This window comes from Acomys russatus, chromosome 15, assembly GCF_903995435.1.
Source record: "Acomys russatus chromosome 15, mAcoRus1.1, whole genome shotgun sequence".
Classification (NCBI taxonomy): Eukaryota; Metazoa; Chordata; class Mammalia; order Rodentia; family Muridae; genus Acomys; species Acomys russatus.
Window position 1 is genome coordinate 49,159,471 of NC_067151.1, and position 18,245 is coordinate 49,177,715.

An 18,245-nucleotide genomic window follows, 5' to 3' on the forward strand; every position below is an offset into this window, starting at 1 on the left:
CCAAGGTGGCTGTACTCAGAGGAAAGATAGCAGATTACCAAGAAGAGACTCCATACCCTATGAGCATATACAGGAGGAGGAAATCCCCCTCAGGAACAGTCATAGGGGAGGGGAATAAGGGGAAAATGGGAGGGAGGGAAGAATAGGAAGATACAAGGGATGGGATAACCATTGAGATGTAACAAGACTAAATTAATAAAAAAAATAAATAAAATTCAGTAAAAAGAAAAAAAGAAACTGTGGTACATTTACACTATGGAATACTACTCAGCCATTAAAAACAAGAAATTCCCAAAAATAAATAAATAAATAATAAGGCTCTATAATTAATAGGGTTCATCAAAAGATGAAGCACAAATTGCCGAGACAAACTTAAAGAAGTTCCAGCATCCTTATTTATCAGGGATATGAAAATCCACACTATTCTGAGATTTAATCTTATAGAAATCAGAATTGTTAAGCTCAATAGAACAAATAACAGTTCACGCTAGTAAGGATGTGGGGAAAGGGAAACATGGATCCTTTCCTGATGAGAGTCAGTTAAATCCTATGGGCATTTGAGGAGTCATATGGAAACTTACTACAGTAGAAGCTTCCTAAGATATACACATATATCAATTGAAATCTAAACTTAATCACCAAGTAACAGGGGAGACAAAACCCCAACTGTCTCTCTTGCCACTGAGTGAAACCTCTAGAGCCAAGAATGGTTTACATCCAATTGGATTGTTTGGCAAAAGGGCATCAAGGAAACTCCCAAACCACACGGGCTATTGCCAAATCTATTGGGAGCTCTCTGCAAACAACTTTTGTTAGATATAATCATTTCCATTAGATTTTCATTTCCAAAAGCTTTGTCTCCCAGTTCTTAACTTCTTTCTTTTTCTTCTCTGTTTCCTTTGTTTTACAATGGCTGGTATAATCTCTAGAGAGGGAAAAAAAAAGGTATGGAATTCATGGGGTGGGAGGTGTAAAAGCAGTGAGAAGAAATGACAGTGGGCAAGTTGTGAACAGAATATACTATATGTAGAAAGAAAACCCGAAAGTCTATGATCTTGGTAAATAGTATAATGCTTTTTTCTATATATTATTTTACAATTATGAGGATGTCATTCATCCAGTGATGGTTTCCAGTAATCTTTATAGGTCTACAAGAACAAGAGATACTTTCTTGAAATCTTCAAGCATAGCTGTTGTGGAGGAAGACATAAGTATGCTGGAGTAGAATATTTAAGTACATATTTGAAAGTCAAGAGGCTTCAGTTCAGCACAGACTTAATTATCAAGTAACAAAGCTTTGTGACTAGCCACATAACTCAGTCCATGAGCTATAGAGAAAAGACCAGTATCATGTGGGGCAGAGAGAGTTATAATACCAATCAGAATATGGACTTTGTTTCTTGCTAAAGATTGAATAGAAGCAGATTCTTTCCCTAGAAATGTTCTATCTTGGGGAGTTGTGTTTCAGCTTTTATTAATAAATCTACCACATTCATTCCACTCTATTACAGAAAATAATCTACTATATGTGTCTATACACAGATATATGTATACATATAAATAAATATATGTATGCATAGATAAAATTTTATATAGCACATTGTGTTAATAATATTTAATCTGAATCAGTGCCACATTTTGGTATTCATCTTCCTTTATACACTGCTAAAACTGATTGTCAAGATTTTGTATTTTTGAGCATGTGGAAGTATAACTAATACAAATTTGTTATATTGTATTGTGACATTTATTTGAATGCTTCTTTCTAACACTCATACAATTCCTGACATGGTAAAAAAAAATACTCAGAAAGTCATATTGTCAAAAAGACCAATCAATTTTCATCAAAAAGAACAATTTTCAATTGAATCAAGGTAGTCTCAAGATTGTTGCTATAGAAGGGTCTGCGACAGAAAAATATTTTTATAGTCTAGATATATTAAAATACTAAAACAATTAAATATTAATTAACAATATGATAAAGTGCATCTCTGTCAAAAGATGTGAATGGCAGTCATCATACATAGGACAGGAAATATTCTATTTTTTCTTCCTCAGTTTACCTTAGAGCTGTTCTCCAGATGGCGCAGGGCTTTGGGTTTATGCTGACTTTTGCTGGACGCCTCTGCAGAATTATTCCCTTCATTGGGTGGATTTACTTCCTTTATAAATTGATGGGCAGCATCTAACACACTGGATAAGATTTGAGATTTTGGCTAAAAAAAAAAGAAAAGGCACTGTCAGGAAGCTTAATAGGGGAGTCTCAGTAATTTACAAACAGTAAATCAAGTTTTCAGTATTGACCTATTAAATTCAATAAAAGTTAATTGTTATTTAAAATGAAAAACTCAATTTTTGATTTTTATGATTTATTTTTGAGATCATAATTATATTATTTCGCCTCTTCGTTCTTCCCTTCAAACTTTCCCAGACACCCAGTTATTGATCTTTTTCAAGTTCTTCACATTTTTTTCATTTATTGTTGCTACATGAATACAAAGTATATACAAGTATATGCACATATATTTATTTCCCTAGATATGTTCTACTCAGTCTCTATATTGTTACTTTGATGTGTATTTCCAAGGCTGACAATTTGGTGTTAGATAATCAACTATTGTGCTGTTTCTGGAGGAAGTAATTTTCTACCATTTTCAGTGTTCCTAGGCTGCCTATATTTCTTTCTGCATGATTTAGGTCTAGTGGGCTTTCTCCCCATGTGCTTTAAACATATATTGGTTTTTTGCTTTTGTTCAGCTAATTTTTAGGCATTTAAGTTGGTAAGTCTTTATAGCTTCAGCTTCTTGATATTAGTAGGAGAAAAAAAATCCCATAGCAAACTCTCTGATCCTATGGCATGCTTTCTCTCCTCTCCTCTCTCCTCTCCTCTCTCCTCTCTCCTCTCCTCTCCTCTCCTCTCTCCTCTCCTCTTCTCTCCGCTCCTCTCTCTCCCCCATTCTTTCCTCCCCTCTTCCTCAATATACCTTGAGCCTCAGGTGTGGAAGTTGTTTTTAATAGATGTACTAATTAGGACTGGACTTCACATTTCCACGTTTTGAGAGGTTTGGGCTGTGCGTTTTTGTAATGGTCCCTGTCTATTGAAAAATGAAGTTTTCTTGATGAGGGATACAGACCACACTTATCTGTGGGTAGTAAATAAATATTTAAAATGTACTTAGAGATAATGCTGGCTTAGTAACATGGTAATTTTAGGTTCTCCTCCAAGACCCAGGACTTCACTAGCCCTGAGTTGTTAGGTAGGATTCCAGTACCAGGAATGATTTCCCTTTCATTAGGCATGCCTATGTCCAAGCAGAGAACTTTTGTTACTGCCAAAATATGGATGATGCCCCTACTGCAACCATGCTCGTCATTACTGTGTCTCATGGTCATCATCACTATAAAGAACTGTTGGTTGCTTCCCTCCTTTTGAAGCTGGCATGGATTCTTTTGATATCAATCATCCTAACAGTAGCCACTATCTACTGAGTACAATAATTGGGGCTCATTCCTTTCTAAGCATCTTTAAATGATTACGATACTTCGTCCTAGAGAAAACTTTAAAATTTAACTATTTTTTTCTGTTTTAGGTAAAAGTAACATGCTCAGAAAGATAAATAACTAACCTTTGATCACGTAGTCAGTGAGAAGCAGAGCGAGGAGGTATGTAAACCTAAATGCTCACTGTCTTTTCACTATCTACCTTTAAATAGATTGCTGTATTGCTTTATGTATTTCATGGCTAAAAAACTCACTAAATATGTCTTATCTATTAGGAGTCTAGATAAGCTGTAATGAGCTTTCCTGTATAACAAAGCAGAGGCAGTAAGTGCTCTATCTGTACTTCTCTAAAGGGCCATGTCTTTCCTCATTTTATGACTTCTTACTGAAAGGTGACCTACAGAAAATCCTTTTCTACTGTATCTTTATCTTCATCATCTTTGGCTGGAAGTATCCTAGGTCTCCTGGTTTTCCACAGAGCCCTTGCCCCTCTCCTTTCCACTTTATGAGCTCTTTGCGCTAACTTGCTATATGGACTTCACATCATCATTTGGTGTACAAACATCTTGTTAATATTAAGAAGCTCATGAGTGGAAAAATGTGCCCTGTAAGGCTTTGTGTGATTATCAGAGTGACCACTAAGTAGCACACGGTAAAAATGAACTATGAAAAGAGGCAAGTGAGCTGCAGAATATTTTAAAGTGAATTGAAAATGTTAGAGATAACTTTGCCTATGTCTCTGGACATGGGATCCTGGATAAGGCCTATTCTCTGAGGTATCACCTATAGCAGTTTGGCTACTCTATCCATGACTCTGAAGATTTCTGGATCTAAATTTGAACTAATTTTTGAGAGGAAAGCACAGAGGCTCTCTTAAAGACTGTGAGGAAAACAAAAAGAAGACTCTCACTTATCAGAAAGTATCTGAAAAGTGGAAGTGTACAGCAGGATTCAGAAGTTACTATTTTTGCCCTCTGCTATGGCAATGTTCCTATTTTTAAGTTTTCATCTAGTAAACAATATAAATAGGCAAGACTACATTGTAATTTTTCAGTTATGACCTTTTACAAATCTATTAAGATGCATTGCCACTGTTAATGCTGTTAATAAATCAGTGATTACTTTCTGAATGAGAATTAAGCATTCTCCCCAGAGTCCTCCTTCTTTAGTTTCTTTAGGTCTGTGTATTGTAGTTTGTGCTTATCCTGTATTACTTGGTTAATATCTGCTTATAAGTGAGTATATACTATGCATGTCTTTCTGGGTCTGGGTTACCTCACTCAGGATGATCATTTCTAGGAAGAATAGAATAGACCCCAGAAGCAGTTCATGAGAAGGAACAGGACAGAGCCTAACATAGAGTTCCTCTGAAAGACTCTACCCAGCAGGAGATTCAAGCAGATGCTGGGTCACACAGGCAAATGCCAGGGTGGAGCACAGGGAGTCTATGGAAGCGTTGGGAAATAGAAGTACCTGGAGGGGTCAGGAGCTCTCCAAAGAGACTATTGAAGCCAGCAACCCAGGGAGGAGGAAGGGGTGCTGCAGAGACCGATGGACAGACCACGGACCATGCATGAGGAGGCCCTAGACCCTCTGCTCAGATGTAGTAGATAGATATCACAGTCTCCTTGAGGGTCACATAAAATGGGGAGTAGCGGCTATTTCTAACATGGACTCTGGTGCCCACCCATTGATCATTCCCCCCTAGTGAGGCAGCCTTGCCAGGCCACAGAGGAAGAGGATACAGGCAGTCCAAATGAGACTTGATAGGCTGAGGTCAGATGTTAGGGGAGGAGGGCTTCCCCTTTTCTGAGGACTAGGGGAGGAAGGCATAGGGTATGAGGAAGGGAAGGTGGGATCAGGAGGCAATGACAGGGAGGTATAAAGTGAACAAATTAAAAAGAAAAAATAACAGAAAGAAAAAAATCTGAGAGTACCAAAGTAAACAGTGTTATTTCACACTGAATTCATTGACTACTCATGAAAATATGCCTTACAGACATGCATTGCTACTTACACTGTGCACAGAACAGTGCCAGCTCTACACATTCCCGCTGTAATTAGCCACACAAATAGGTGAGCTCTGTGTGTTTTTTTCTTAGTATATGTGCTTTGTTCTTTTTTTATTTTACTAATTTATTCAGATTACAACTCAATTGTTATCCCATCACTTGTATCCTCCCATTCCCCCCTCCCTCCTGCTTTCACCCTATTCTCTGTGTTTTAAAAGACATATGAGCCAGTGCGAAATATCAGCCTTAAAGAAACAGCTGTAGCTTCCTATCACGTCAGTCATGGCAGGTGGCCTGACCCTTTAAGACTGGTCAGAGAACAGCTACAGGTGTGCAGAAGCCAAGCCCAGAAAGAGAAGCTGAAATCACAAGCACAGATGAGCCTATGTCCAGCCATTAGAAATAATCTAATGGAGGAAGTCTTCTGGAACCTGAAGGACACAGGTTTCCAGAGCTCTACCCACCTTTACAAGACGACCTGCTGGACCAGACACAAGGATTATTCAGGTTAGACCTCACTCATCCCACCCAAATCCCCTGTTTGGTGGTCCAACTGGGACACAGCCAGCAGTGGACAGCTGTTCCCTGAGTTCTAGCCATAGGCCCACAGCTCTAGCCACCCTCCTTTGGAGTCCAGTGGGCACCTAAAACACCCAGCCAGCACCAGGGACAACCAGATGGCTAAAGAGCAGCATAGAGCAGAACCAACAAGAGCCAGGGCAATGTGGCACCACCAAAACCCAGCTATCCTACTACTGCAAGGCGTGGATATCCTAACACAGTTGAAACACACACACACACACACACACACACACACACGAGATTAAACCACCTTTTCTTATGAAGATGATAGAGGAAACAAATAAACCCCTTAAAGAAATACAGAAAAAATACAATCAAATAGGTGAAGAAAATGAATAACATGGTTCAAGATCTAAAAATGGAAATAGAAACAATAAAGAAAGCACAAACTGGGGGAGTGCAGGAGATAAAACTTATGGAAGAGAAGAGGAACTACAGCTGTAAGCATCATCAACAGAATAAAAGAAATGGAAGAGGGGAATCACAGCCTTAGAAGATACAATGGAAGAAATCAATAAATCTGTTAAAGAAAATGTTAAATTTAAAAAGTTTCTGACACAAAACATCCAAGAACTCAGGCATATTATGAAAAGACTTAACATAAGAATTATAGAAATAGAAGAAAGAAGATTCCAGGTTCCAAGGGAGAGAAGCAGTCCTTGACACCATTAATGTTACTCTGCTATGCTTATAAACAGGAGCCTAGCATAGCATAACTCCTCTCGGCTTCACCCAGCGACTGATGGAAACAGATGCAGAGACCCACATCCAAAGGTTAGACAGAGATCAGAGTCTTATCGAAGAATTGGAGGAATGATTCAGGGAGCCAGACAGGTGAAGGACTCCACAAGAAAACCTACAGAGTCATCTAACCTGGGTCTATGAGGGCTCACAGAGCCTGAACCTGGGCTCCTCGTGCATATTTAACCGGTGTATAGCTTAGCTGTTATGTGCCTCCCCCAACAGCTGTAGCAGGTGCCAGGGTGAGTTGCTACCCATGGGGGAACCTCTCCCTTCTCTGACGAGGAAAGTGGTGTGGAAGGATGTAGTGGGGAACTGGGGGAAGAGGACGTGGCCTGCAATCTGTACATAAAGTGAATGAATGAATGAATGAATGAATAAATAAATGTATTTTAGTCATTACTTTTATTCTAGAGAGTAACCTAACTAAACCTTGATTTTAAATTGTCTAGGAAAAAGGCCTGTGAATTTCAAAAGCCCTGACATTGTTAGGCTTTCATCTAATATTTATAATATTGAATATAGTAAATTTTACATGCTAAATATCAAAAGTATAGATATTTAAATAATGCCAACAAACCTTACTCATATTCTAGTAAGAATCCTGCTACTGATGTTTCAATAGCTTTTGTAATATTCTTAGGTATCATGTCAAAAATCAATACATGGCAAAAATATGTATTGAAGTTAATTTACTATTACAAGGCCGTCTTATGTTTTAGAAGCTGGCAGATTGTCTGTTAGCTTCTCTGGGAAGTGAACCAGAGAAAGTTGGAGAACAGCTTTAAAATACATAGAATTAAACCTAGCCAAGGAAGTGAAATGCTTGTAACATTGAGACTTTAAAACACTGAAAAAAGAAATTGATGAATATTCTCTATTCTAGAACATGGGAAAATCTCCCATGTGGACAGATTGGCAGAATGAATGTTGTGAAAATGTGTTTTTTTTTTTTTTAAACTGGAAAAGCTCTACAGATTCAACAAAATTCCTCTATAAATTCAAAAGATCATCTTCACAAAGACAAAAAAGGCAAAGCAATTCTAAGAAAAGCAATGCTTGATTTCATGTCATATTGCAAAGTCATTTTTACCAAAAACCTTGTGATTCTGGCACAGGAAAAGATGTATAGATCATCAGAGTAAAATAGAGGAGATTGAAGTAAATTTATGCAGCGACAGCCACCTAATTTTAGATAATGATACCAAAAACATACATATGAAAAAATAAAAGATGTTAATCAAATGTTTCTGGAAACCAACCACAAAAAAATAAAAATATAAAAAAAAACAATGTAAACAAAAAACAACTGGGTATTCACATCTAGGAGAGTGAAGCTAGACACTTCCCTTTTTAAAAAAATAAACAAAATCTCCCAATGTTTTAATTAATTCTTTGAAAAATGTACAATTAATGTTGATCACATTTACCCCTCACTCCTCTCCATAAATTCTCCAAGGTCATGAACATTCTACGTACTATGAACAAAACATATTTATTAAGTTAGCCAGTTTAGAACTTCATTTAGCAACCCCACTAACATCTCAAGTCAGTGTGCTTTTTTTATTAAATATTTTTTACATGTACATTTATATTTTTACACATATATACAATAAACCACATACAGCAAGAAGAACTATGAAACAATCAGGAATTATATAAATGTTACATTCTTAGTGTTTTGGCTATTTGTTTTTGGCAGCCTTGAAGAAAACATCTTTCCTATCTTGGTGCATCTAAAAATTCTGAATATAAATCAATATCTATCATATCTCATCAGTCTTTTTTCTCTTTTAGAAAAAGTAATCTATTGAGGCCAATTTGTGCTGTCCATATACTAATGGGTGTGGAGTCATCCACTGGAGTGTGGTTGTCATCCTAACAGGAGCCACACCCTTAATTAAACCTGATCCCCACTCTGCCCCCAGAAGCCATCAACTATCCATAGCTCCTAGGTTATGGCTCATGGGGTTAATCCCCTGTTATTGTTTACAAACAAAACAAAACTAAAACTATTAAAAATGAATCAGAGACCTTAATTTAATACTTAAAATGAATAGAGGAAAACATGTCAAGTCTTTCTGGACAGACTACAGTAGCTCAGGAAATTTTTACTATAACAGCAAATAATAGACATAAATTACAATGTTTCTGTATGGCAAAGAAAATTTTTAACTGAATTAAAAAGCACGGTAGAGAATAGAAACAGAATTTTTGACATATATGTTTGTGTGTTTGTGTATGTATGTATACATATACATATATATGAATGACAGAGGAGTAACATAAAATTAAAATATATAAAGGTCTCAAAAAACAAAACACTAATAAATCCAACAACCTAGCAGATGAATGATCTAATCAAATGAGAAGACTGTTCTCAGAAGGAAAAGTACAAATGACCAATAAGCATATAAAATAATTGGTATGTTTGTCCTGCAGGTGAATGAAATTTAAACCTACTTTAAGATTCCTTACCTCAGTGAAAATGACTATCAATCAAAATTAAAAACTCGAAGAAATGGTAGCAAGGGTGTAGGACAAAATAAACAGTTGTATCCTGCTTATGGAACACAAACTGCTCCATCATTTAAATCGGAATTGAGGCGTCACAAAGATCCAAAGATAGAGATACCATGTGACTCAACTATGCTTTGTCTGGGTAAATACACTTCAGCAACTCTAAGTCAACATATAGCAGAGACTACCGCACCCATCTTTAGGTATTGCTTTGCACAACAGCCAAGTTATGAACTCAGCCTACATGTACAATGACAAATGAATGGATAAGGAATTTATGGCATAGATACATGAAGTTTTGTTCAGCCACGGGGTGAAATTATTATTTTACGGGAAATAGGCACAAATGCATATTATCATATTAAATGAGTCAAATCTGACACAGAGGAACAAACATCACACTTTCCATTGTTTGTGAATCCTTTAACTATTGCTATATAAAAGGATGTACATGGATCTGAAAGTGGGAGATAAAATTAGGGGAGGAAGGGACTAATAGAAAAAAGAATGGGGGACAAGGAAGACTAAAGGGAGGGAATGGAAGTGCATTGAGTATGGCCAAAGTTGTATGAAATACGGCAGCACACACATGGATAAATACCAGTGAATAAACTTGCATGCCTGATAGTTTAATTTTACTGGCATATTTCTAGTCCTTAGTAACTTTATTTTCTTTGGTGTAAGGCTATTTATTTGTCCCATCATTCTTCATGTAAAGGCAATCTCATGAAGAAAGATAGCAAATATTTAAGATCCTTATTATGAAACCAAAGAAAACTAAGTTCAGACAGCCCTGTTCAAAGTCAAATGACTGTGAAAATTCAGAGCTTGGATATAATGAAGGCCTTCCTTCTTGCTTTCTAATTCCTTCCCATTGGTGACATAGGAAATGTAGTTTATCTTTGATTTTCAGTAACTGTGTTAAATTTGTCTCCAGTATATCTTCAACATTGTTCTTCCCCTTAAAATTATATACAAAATACTAGTTTCAAAATCAAAATCCTTACAGAAAACTTAGAAAGTAATTTTTTGTTTTTAATTTATATTAACCTGTTTAGTAATTTTTTATTTGACTAATCATGTAAATATACATTACCATCCCATCATATTAAACTGTGTAAATTTTTCCTAGAATTAACTACAGTTAAAATTTGGGAGCACATGAGAAAGTCATATCCCACTCTCCACTCAACTGTGGAGAATGGAGACCTAGTGGCACTCAGAGGAAGGACAGCAGGTTACCAAGAAGAGACTTGATACCTTATGAGCATATACAGGGGGAGGTAATCCCCCTCAGGAACAGTCATAGAGGAGGGGAATAAGGGGAAAATGGGAGGGAGGGAAGAATGGGAGGATACAAGGGATGGGATAACCATTGAGATGTAACAAGAATAAATTAATAAAATAAAATAAAATAAAACAAAACAAAATTGGGAGCACATTACTGAAAACATTTGTGCCTATTTAGAGGTACACATTTAAACTTGTGACACTGATCATATTATCTTTCACTTTATGATACAACAGTTACTCTCATAAGCAGTAAAGAATCAATGGGCAAGATCTATTATATGATATATAATATAATTATTATGTATAAATATTATTGTATCTATAATATATTAATATGCCTATTAGGCATAATATTGTGCCATATATTAAGGTATTATTTTCAAATCAAGAAACTGAAATCAACATTTGTTTACATAGTCTAAATATAAAAAATTAAGTTTAGCAGTGCTAACATGTAGAAACAAAATAAGAGACTGAGATTGTACAAATTTAGCTGTGCAACAATACTCCATGTTAAAAATGTCTTAAGTCAATCAAAAACAGCCTTTACAGAACATAGTAAATCAGCTCTTTCACTGTATGGAGGACAGAAGTTTAAAATAGAGTCAAAGAATATGATTTTCTGTCAGTATTTCATGTCACCCCACATCCTTCACCCCATGATGCGATGGTAGGATTTCATCTGGTAAGTGCTCTACATTCTCACCTCAACTTTTCTTCCCCTTAGAAGATATTATCTTCAAATTACACTCAAGAAGAATTCATCACTCTGACAATACATCATTAATCAAAGTTAAGAGAGCTGGTATTTTGTTGTATTTGGGAGTTGATGGCAGGCATTTTATAAAAGTTAAGGTCCAAGAGCAAAAGTTTTCTTTTAAAAAATGGCATGGCTAATGGCAGCCTCTATGCTGCCGAACTGTACCTTTTACCATTACTAAATCATTTTCAGTGTTCGGTAATAAATATCAATGATCACACTGACACAGCCATACTTCCTTAAGTTCCAGTTCAGATGTGTGTTAAACACATCACGCACCATCTTACTTTGCAAGTTTGAAAACAGAAATTGGAATGTATTCATTCATGATTTTTTTTGGAGGGGTGAGAGATTCGATGACAAAAGTTTCACTATTGTGGTGTTAGTTTTGAACTTGATCCTAGTGCCTCAGCCTCCAATATCTACACCAACTCACATTCTAGAGTGTTAACTTCTTCTGCTTTTCCACTTGCAATGTTTTAGGAATTATTTATTGTAAAGACAATCTTTATTCTAAAACGATTAATCTAAACTTGGCAGAAGAATTTTGCTATACATAGAGAGTAAGCAATAAGACAATACACACAAAGAGAGAAATGTATTTTAAAAGGCTCAAAAGATATTATAAATTCATTAGTTTCAATGACTAATAAATATTGATCATTTGGAATTAGCATTAACTATATAATTTTTCGTCAAGAACAAGTTATGTACTAAATTTACCCATCAATGCATGCAATGTGATAGTCTGTGTACCTATCAATTAAAAGTAATGTCTCGAAAAGACTTTTAAAAAAATCAACTCAGATTTTAAACTAAAATTACTTATTTAAAAAGCATACTTTTATACATCTTAAGCAGCTAAATAAGTATAGAAAGGATAAGTGTTACCTTCAGCTTTCCATTACTAAATCATACCTCTGTTGTCAGAGCGAACTAGTTTTTTTCTGATGAATTTGACATTAAAAATTGGCTTATTACATTTTTCCCTAAAAGTGGGCTTTACCTTAGCTGAAAGGTTTATCAGAATTTACGGAGGAAATCAATAAATTAGTCAAAAGTTTCTACTACAAAAGTTCCTCCTACTAAAATAAAATGTCAAGTGCAAGCTAGGAAGAAAAGGCCAAAATTTCCAATCATTGGGCAGTTAGAAACAAAAAACAATTTGTACCAAAGTCCCTAAATATACAGTGTACAAATACAGGGAAAGACAAACATTTGGAGTAAAACAAGTTGCAATCATGGGAACCACAGGAGAATTTGCATTTTCATGGGTAGGAAGAGGGCCCAGTGGAGGGAGTATGAGCACTATGCAAGAAGAGTGCTGCAGCTTGCTGCCCACCAAGTTTGCTCAAGATTCTGTGAGAAATGCTGGTTCCAGAGAATAAGGCAGCAAGCAATAGAGCAGGACCCCAAAATCATCCTCATGCCACTGCACATGAGGACAGACATAAGCAGCCTCCAGGGTGTGTGTGCATGTAACACACATGCATGCTGAAACTTAACAAATAAAAAAGCAGGGAAAAGAATATGCACTTAGAAGCAGTCTGCTTGTCATATTTCTAAAATGGTGTTGCAATTGCATAAGGCATGAAACATTCCAAATTGGAAAAACTTTCTGCACTAACCACAAACCAGATAGGAATCAAATCCTGGAAATATAAAAATCATGTGCCTGTAGTTTCCAGCAACATACAATTTGAAGCAGAACTTAGACCTTTAGATGTACCTTTCCTATAAAGTGCTGGCTGGTGTCTATCAGGTTTTATTAATTGCTGATTTATGCAAGGACAAGATGACATGTGAATGTAATAATTCAAAACATAATGTATTACCCAAAAAGCGCAATCATTTAGTCTCAAGAAAACAAAAAGCATGATTTGAGTCTAAATAACTGTACCTTTCAATTTTGTTGCCTCATGAAACCAGATACACTGAATGTGTTAGAAGAAAAAGTGGGGAAGAGCCTTAAACTCGTTGGCACAGGAGACAACTTCCTAAACAGAACACCAACAGCCCAGGCACTAAGGTCAACAATTAATAAATTGGACCACATGAAATTGAAAAGCTTCTGTAAGGTAAAGGACACTGTCAAGAGAACAAAGCATCAACCTACAGACTGAGGAAAGATCTTCACCAACTCTACACATGACAAGGGGCTAATATCCAAAATACATTTAAAAACCCTCAAGAAATTAAACATTACCAAACCAAATAACCCAATTAAGAAATGGGATACAGAGCTAAACATAGAATTCTCAATAGAGGAATATTGAATGGCTAAGAAACACTTAAAGAACTACTCAACATCCTTAGTCAACAGAGAAACACTAATCAAAATGACTCTGAGACTCCATCTTACACCAATCAGAATGGTTAAGATCAAAAGCACAGGTGGTAGCCCATGCTAGTAAGATGTGGAGAAAGGGGAACACTCCTTCATTGCTGGTGGGAGTGCAAACTGGTACAACTTTGGAAATCAACCTGATGCTTTCTTTAAAAACTGGGAATAGGGCTACCTCAAGACCCAGGTATTCCACTCCTTTGAATATACCCAAAAGATGCTCCACCACACAACAAGGACATTTGCTCAACTATGCTCATAGCAGCCTTATTCATAATAGCCACAACCTAGAAACAACTTAGATGTCCCTCAGTCAAAGAATGGATAAAGAAACTGTGGTATATTTACACTAAGGAATACTACTCAGCTATTAAACAAGGAAACCTTGAAATTTGCAGGCAAATGAATGGAACTAAAAATGATCATCCTGAGTGAGTTAACCCAGACCCAGAAAGACACACATGGTATATACTCACTTATAATTGGATACTAGCCCAACACGGATGCCCTCTGAGAGTCTTCACCCAGTGGGGGATAGTGACAGATGCTAGGACTCCCTATTGTACTCCAGGTGAGAGTGATATGAAAAAAATGGTGATATAGAAGGACCTATAGGGTCCAGAATTCCTAAGACCATCAAGGCTGGCAGACCTAGACCCAAGGGGGCCTGCACAAACTCCTGTACCAACCAAGGACAATGCATGCAGCAAATCTAGACCCCCCCCCTCCCCACTATACAGATCTAGCCAATGGACAGCTCATTCTCCATGGTTGTGTGGAGAGCAGGGACTGCCTGCCTCTCACGTGAAATTTGCCCCTCACCTTTTTGGCCACTTGCCCTTGGTGGAGACACCTGGTGGCACTCAAAGGGAAAGCAGTCTATCTGGATGAGACCTGATAGCCTGTGATCATATGGTGAGGGAGGAGGTCTCCTTCTATCACAGGTCTAGGGGAAGGGAATAGGGTGAAAGAGGGAAGGAGGAGTGAACAGGAAGATACAAGTGAGGGGATAACAACTGGGATGTAATCTGAACAAATTATTTTAAAATAAGAATGAAAAATGAAAAAAAAAAGAATACTTTCTTAAGAAACAATCATTAATCCAGGATAACCAAAGAAAGCAACACAGGGAACTCACAACTTCAATCTTGCTACCTATTTGTGGTTTGGATGCCATATAATTATGCACTATATTAATTATCTTAGCAAGTACTTACTGTTGTTTTCAGCTAATATTACATGTATAATGAATTCATTCAGCTGAGTTAGCTGATTTCAGTAATTACTCATATTTGAGCTATATGAAGAACAAACAATTTCATATTCTATTATTTGAATAACAGTTTTAGAAACAGCAGAATAAATTCAGCAACAAAGAGTGATCAAGAAATCTGTCATACTTGGGTGTTAAATAAAGTATTGCTCTTGCATCGCCACGGAACAATTTAATTTTATAAAGAATGATGAGCCTAAACTAATTCAACCCAAACCACTCTAAAGCTGTCAAATCTTGGAAAAAAATAAATAAAACAAAAAACAAAAGCAAAACAGAAAACTAGAAGACAATGTACTTAGTATTTTCATATTGTAAAGGCTCCTGAAATATTCAGCCTCATGTCATCAAGTAAAAGTTTGGTTTTATATGGTTAGACATTGAAGAGATCCCAAATAATATTCTATTATCCAAAATTTGAATAAGGGAGAAGTGCATGTCATTAAGCATGATAAAGCAAAATCTTAACTTTTCATTTATTATTTTATAATGGTTTTACAAAATGAGATACTACTCCCAGAAACAGCTCTCCGTGCACAATGCTCTACTTTTACTACAGGCACTTTTTTGAGCATCAGACTCATCTTTTAATGTATTTTTAATTATAAATTTGTGTGTTTGGTGTTTTTTCTGCATATATATCTACATAATACATGTGTACATGTTGCCCTCAGAGACCAAAAGAAGGTGTTGTACTGTCTAGAACTTAAGTTACAGTCAGTTAGTGGCTGTCATGTGGATACTGGGAATCAAATTTGGGGCCTCTGGAAGAGCAGCCAATATTCTAAATGGCTGAGCCATCTCTCCAGCCCCAAGATTTACTCACCTTTGAACTCCATTAAACTCTATTTCTGCTTTCCCTCGTCTTTTACTCATTAGCTCTTGTTATTGTATATTGACTCTAGACTTGGCTATTTTGGTTACCACATATTAATAGTTAAGCAATATTTTGCTTTCTATACATTTATTCATTAACACACACAGATCCAGGAAATCAGGGCTTTTACAACTAACCAATAAGTTTATTGATATAATTAAGGTGATGATAATGGTGACATGAATATGTCAAAAATTTATCAAACTCTATACAATAAATGTGGGAAGATTTTGTTTTATAATTATACATTGAGATAGTTATGAAAATATTACTAAACATAATGGTAATTTTAAATAATTCTTTGAACTTATAAATAATGTTACTGTTTCATAAGCTTTAAGTGTAAATGGAATAAAGATAACATGGCACTTATAGGAATACTTTATGTGCACTAATAAAACCTTATGCACATAATATGTGCTACAAGCAGAAAAAATTTATACTGTCATTTAATCTGATTCTTTCCATAACACTGCAAGTTTCTGAGCTTCTGTATATAATTTTATCTTAAAGATCCTCCTAGCACAAGATAAAAAAAATTCAAGTGACAGCACATGCTGATGACGAAGTGGATAAAGGGGAACACTCCTCCATTGCTGGTGGGAACACAAACTTGTACAGCCACTTTGGAAATCAATCTGGTGCTTTGTCAGATAACTGAGAATAATGCTACCTCAAGACCCAGCTATGCCACGCCTGGACCTATATCCAAAAGTTGCTCCACACAACAGGTACATTTCCTCAACTATGTTCATAGCAGCTTTATTAGTAATAGCCAGTATCTGGAAACAACCTGGATGATCCTCACCTGAAGAATGGATAAAGAAACTGTGCTACATTTACACAATGTAATACTACTCAGCTGTTAAAAACAAGGAAATCTTGAAAATGTAAGGCAAATTGATGGAACTAGAAATGACCATCCAGACCCAGAAAGACATGAATGGTGTATAGTCACTTATAAGTGGATATTAGCCCAACATAGACACTCCAGCCAGTGGAGGATCGGGACAGATGCAGGTTCTTGTTGCTGGACTCTTGGTAGAGTGTGAAGAGTGGTATGGAAGAGTGGGGAATAGAAGAACCCAGGGGTTCAAGTGACCCACAAGGAGACCATCAAGACTGACAGTTATGGACCCAGTGGGGCCTGTACAAACTGATGCACAAACCAAGGACAATGCATGAAGTGAACCTAGACACCCTGTTCAGATCTAGCCAATGAATAGGCCATTTTCCATGATTGTGGGAGGCAGCAGGAACTGCCTCTGACAGGAACTTTGGTGATCCCCAATGTCATCGCTTTCCTCGGTGGGGAGTCTGGTGGGCACATTGTCTTACTGGAAGCAGACAATCGAGTTAAGACCTAATAGGCTGTCATGCGCAAGTGGAGGAGGAAACCCCTTCTTTCAATGGTGTAGGGGGGCAGAAGATGGCAGAAGAGAGAGGAAAGGTCAGAACTGGAAGATATATGCACGGGGCTGTAATGTGAATAAAGTATAATAAATTAAAATAACAAAAAAAAAAGAGGAAAAATAAGGAGCCTCCTAGCTCAAACATGAAAGTCCATTCTCTTCTCCCTTTGAAATTGGTTCACAGCTTCTCTACACTAAACCTGTTCACTGTAGGGATCCTCTCCACCACACTGGTTGCGTCCTCTGTCATTCTTTTTAAATACACTGCCTAAGCCACTCATGTTCTTGCTCTTGAATGATAACAGCAACTCTACTTTCTCTTCCACCCACATTACCATTTGTCTTTATTTCCCTTTCCCAAGCTCTTTGGTCTGTGTAAATGATTCAGTTGGAAAAGTTACTACTATCTTGACAGTCTGAGGGCCTAACTGAAGATTCCACAAACCCATGTGAACAGCCAAGTGCAGTTCCTCTTAGTTCCAACTCTTTGGAAGCAAACAGAAGGATTCCCTAGAAGATCAAGAGCTATGCAGTCCGGCCTGTGCAATGAATTTATTGGTCTATGAGTGACTCTGTCTCAAACAAAGTTGGTCAAACATTTTTGACCAGTAAAGTGCACATACATTATTCTGGTACTCAGGAGATACAGGAGAATTTCAAGTTCAAGGCCAGCCTTAGCTACACAGAGGGATTCAGTAAAGCCCTGCAAAACACATGCACAGAAATAAAGCAAAACGAACAAAACAAACTTGAAAACTTTGGAAAATTTCATGACATTATTCACAATAGTCTCAAATGTAAAGGTAACACAGATAGCCATCAAATGATGGATGGATAAATAAAACCTGCTATAGTCTATAACTGAACACTGCTTACTTTTCCATAAAAATAAATCAAATAGTGAAGTGCAACACCAATTAATGCTTAAAA

The 18,245-nt window shown here is 36.7% G+C and overlaps 1 protein-coding gene across 1 annotated transcript in view; it reads right to left on the bottom strand.

Moving 5' to 3' along the window:
* The window catches only part of Zbbx (zinc finger B-box domain containing), a 99,434-nt gene that overhangs the window by 57,215 nt on the left and 23,974 nt on the right, over nt 1-18,245 (bottom strand). Inside the window, exon 7 of the mRNA XM_051157303.1 lies at nt 2,064-2,216. Coding sequence (XP_051013260.1) covers nt 2,064-2,216 — 153 coding nt within the window. The remainder of the gene's footprint in view (nt 1-2,063; nt 2,217-18,245) is intronic.